The 3776-nt window shown below is 39.2% G+C and overlaps 1 protein-coding gene across 1 annotated transcript in view; it reads left to right on the top strand.

Annotated features, from left to right (window-relative positions):
• The window catches only part of OIP5 (Opa interacting protein 5), a 4014-nt gene extending 596 nt beyond the window's left edge, over window positions 1-3418 (top strand). The window contains 5 exon segments of the mRNA XM_009277605.1: window positions 78-144; window positions 1137-1259; window positions 1804-1885; window positions 3280-3366; window positions 3368-3418. Of these exon segments, the coding sequence (XP_009275880.1) occupies window positions 78-144; window positions 1137-1259; window positions 1804-1885; window positions 3280-3366; window positions 3368-3418 (410 nt within the window).
• The last annotated feature ends 358 nt before the right edge of the window (window positions 3419-3776 follow it).

Raw genomic sequence — 3776 nt, 5'->3', positions numbered from 1 at the left:
CTCGGGCCCGTCGGGGACGCCCGGGGTGGGGCTGGTCCGGGGGGTCTGGTGTTCAGCGGGTCTCTCTTCCTCCTCAGAAGTCACAAACGATGTGGCCTGGGAGGATTCGCTCATGATCGGCCTCGAGGGAGCCCTGCTGGGTTGGTGCGTAGCTCACCTAGTCCTTGCTTTTGGCATCGGGCCTGCCGGGAACAGTCGCCACGGTAAATTGCGTGGGCAAAAAGAGGCTTCTGCAAAGCTGGGAGCCAGGAGCCCCTCTGACTTGTGCGCTGGGGTTTCTTAGGGGCTTGGTAAACTCCGAAGTGCTTTTTGTACTCGTGCTTCATCATTTCGGATGGAGAAACCTTTTGTAGGTATGTAGCTTTCATTTTTGTCAAAATCAAAAGTTAGGCTGCTCTAACCTTTGTTGGTGGAGAGGAACATTTGAGCGATGCAGTAAAAGGCAGCCTAGCCTTTAGGTCTCTTTCTTCTGCTCCTTCCCTAAAAGGTCTGTTACCTAAATTAAAGCATCTCTGTTTGGGGTTTTGGGATTTTTTTTTTTTTAATATTGAAAATTAGTAACTTCTGCTGCTCTATTCACAAGCATACAGTTAGCAACAGGTTTGGTAACTCGGGTTAGTCTGATGGGAAGGATGTAAATATCACCTGAGGACTTACAGAACAGTAGTTTGTTTAAATGATATTCAAAGGCTATTTTACAAACTATAAGGGCTGGGAACTTTTTAAATATAAGACTTGGTTGGGTTTTTATTTGCCTTTTTTTTCCCCTCTCTCTGCATGAGGCAATAATCTGTTTCATCAGGAGGAAATTTCACATCTTTGGCCTGGTACAGGCATTGTTTCACCAGTTAAATCATGTTCGAGTAGTATAGCCTAAGCCACTCTGTGATAATAAGATGTGTATTTTCTTCCTTAATTGCAACTTCACTTATTACAGAGATTATTTCTTGGACAACATGCTCAACTCTTTATGTTCACGTTCTCTTTGTATGTATTGTTTCTTTAAGGAGAAAGCATTATTATGTCTTGTTTTGCTGTCCTGATAGAACTGAAGATTTGATGTCCTCTGACAAGTATGCAGTATCTATGGTTTCAGAAGCTTCTGTTTAATAATACTTTTCCCTTTCTCCTTTTAGTGCTTACAATGCATTATCCTGTCGGTCGTGTGGCTTGATCGTGGGCTTCATTCTTTATTCTGCCTCCAGTGACCTGGCGTATCTCCGAGGCTTCTTCTGTTTCTTCAAGGACAGCATCCTCTGGTGAGTATACTGTATTCTTATGGTCAGTGGCTTCATGGGAATTTGTAAGTTATTACAACAGGGTGTACAACTAACCTACAGCTAACAAAAGCAGCTTTACTTTTGACTGGGCGCATTGGTGTGGGATTTTAATATCCTCTATGTTTAAATTGTTTGTGTTGCCGTGACCCCATTTGATTTGCCTTGCACTTTTTCGGTGTCCTCATGTAATGTCAAGGTTTAAATTCAGTTGTTTGCAATACTGAAATCTCCTTCAGTTCCAGATTCGCTTAGCTAATGTTAGGTGTCAAAGTGGTTCTGTGATAGATTGAGGACTTGACTATAGAAACTGTAAATTACTTATAGCTGGTGGTGAGAGGATCTTATGATTTCAAAGTAAAACTATTGTTATGTTTTTAATATTTTCATAATGTATTGACTACTTCTGGCAACAACTTTGTATCTGCTTTAAAATCTTAAATAATCTGTTTAAACAATGAATGCAACCATGGGGTTTTTAACTGTTTTTCTTGGGTTTTTTTCCCTTTCTCCTTTTGTTTTCTAGTTATGTCTTAAAAAACCAAATGATAATAGAAGCTTCTAAGGTGAATTTTCCTGCTGTGACCTTAAAGGAACAACTGCGGGAAGTAAGGTTTCTACATTAATTTGTATGGAAAATATTTTTAAAATGCTGATACTTTTGGATGTTAGTCCAAAAATATTGATACAATTACTTTTTTTTTAGGTGCATAAGATGGAGAAAATACTGACTTATAATAAATACAGTGACTGACTTAAATGCGTGAGACATGCAAAACATTTTCTAGAACCACTTATCTGCAAAACATATCCAGTTCTAGCTAATTTTCTGGCAAAAGTCCGTTATCCTTTTATATCCACACTTTGAAAAGAAAAAAAACAAGAATCGCTTAGACAGACTTTGCCTAAGTATTACTACTTGTGTTGTCCCTAGAATTAATGTCACCGTTGAAGAATTTAAAAAATAGCCATAAATACAACTGTGCTAGAATCCCTTTCAAATTAACAAATTGCTATGTAAGCTTAAAACAGCATGGCAATATTTACTTGTAGTTTCAGAGACAACACTAGAACCTCCCTGCTTTTTTGGTGTTTAAATTGGATGTTCTTTTCTGTGACTTAGTTGTTAACTTAGTAAATTGTCTGTCGTATAGCTCATAAAGTTACTGTGTGTAGGAGACAGCCAGTGTATCCAGTATTTATGTGCTTACTTGTTCCTTACTTTTTTTCTTTTTTTAGTTTCTGTTCTAAGCATGGAAATGGGCCCGTGACGTTTCTTAAGTTTTGTCTTCCTTAAAGTCATCTTCCAGTGTTTTACCATAAGATCAGAGTGTTTTTATAGGTAAAGTGAGGCTAAAATGCAAAAATCTTATCCAGGCAAGACTTCTAAAGTTGAGACATGTTTTTCTGAAGTAAAAAAATGGTAGCACTTCATTGCAAACACAAATTATGTGACTGTGGAGAGTTTCCTTATTGACTAGAACGAGTGCAAGAATGTGGTCTTTGCTTTTTGAGACATAATGTCAGCAGGATTTTACTCTTGTGCTTTAGACGTGTTAACTTAAACCCCAGACTCTGGAAATGACATTTTTGAGGGACTGTCCATGTGTATTCCTAAGCTAATGATTAAACAGTCTGTCCAGATATTGTCAAAGAAGGTCTCTGGCTGTGTGAAAACTTGTAATGAGTTAACTAGGAAAGATTGGATTGATCGTAGTAAGGCTCCAGCAACTGTCTCCTTAAGCAGATTATTTCCATACATCTCTGAAAAGGGTTATGCTGGCACACATTCACCTACCTCCTCTTTGTAACGCAGGCCTCTGTTTTGGGTGCCAGTTTTGCCTGTACTAGGTACACGCATAGAGATTAAAGCCCAGTATAATTTTCCATCTTGAAAGTCAGCTGCTCTTTAGCCACTGGAAGTGGGGTGCACATCACTCAAAGAGCCAGTGTTAGGACATTTTTCTCTAGTTATAATACTCTTATTTCTCTCTTTTTCTAGCTGAAGGAAAAGCTTGTGGAGGTCCACGTTCGCATAGAATTGCTGATGAAGAAGCTGGAGGAACTGGAACAAAAGAATGTGGCAGAAAGGCAAAGCTCTGCATCAGATGCAGTTGGCCTACTGCCAGGATATGCAATAGTCAGGGTCAACTAATAATATGCTGCTTTCAAGAACCACTGGAGTTTTTTCTGCATCTCTGCTGAGTTTGTTCATTACGATGAAACAATGTACCAGAACAGGTTTGAGTGTTGATCTGTCACTTTATCTGTGTCTAGAAAGAACCGATGCTTAAGTGCATCCCTTCAATCTAAGGGGAACACCTGAAAATCTGACATACTGAAGTTATGCTTGGAAAAATTAATAGCTCGCCCATGCAGCCCATCAGTCTCTGAGACAGTATAACTGTGACTTTGATTCTCTCTAATGACTTCGGGGGGAGGGGGAGAACAGCCTCTGAAATACTAAAATCAGGTTTCTGGAACTATACAAAACATACT

The sequence above is a fragment of the Aptenodytes forsteri genome, unplaced genomic scaffold (assembly GCF_000699145.1).
Source record: "Aptenodytes forsteri isolate BGI_AS27 unplaced genomic scaffold, ASM69914v1 Scaffold146, whole genome shotgun sequence".
NCBI classification, from domain to species: domain Eukaryota; kingdom Metazoa; phylum Chordata; class Aves; order Sphenisciformes; family Spheniscidae; genus Aptenodytes; species Aptenodytes forsteri.
Note: the sequence above shows the minus strand (reverse complement) of the source record. Positions and strands in the feature narration are given on the sequence as shown.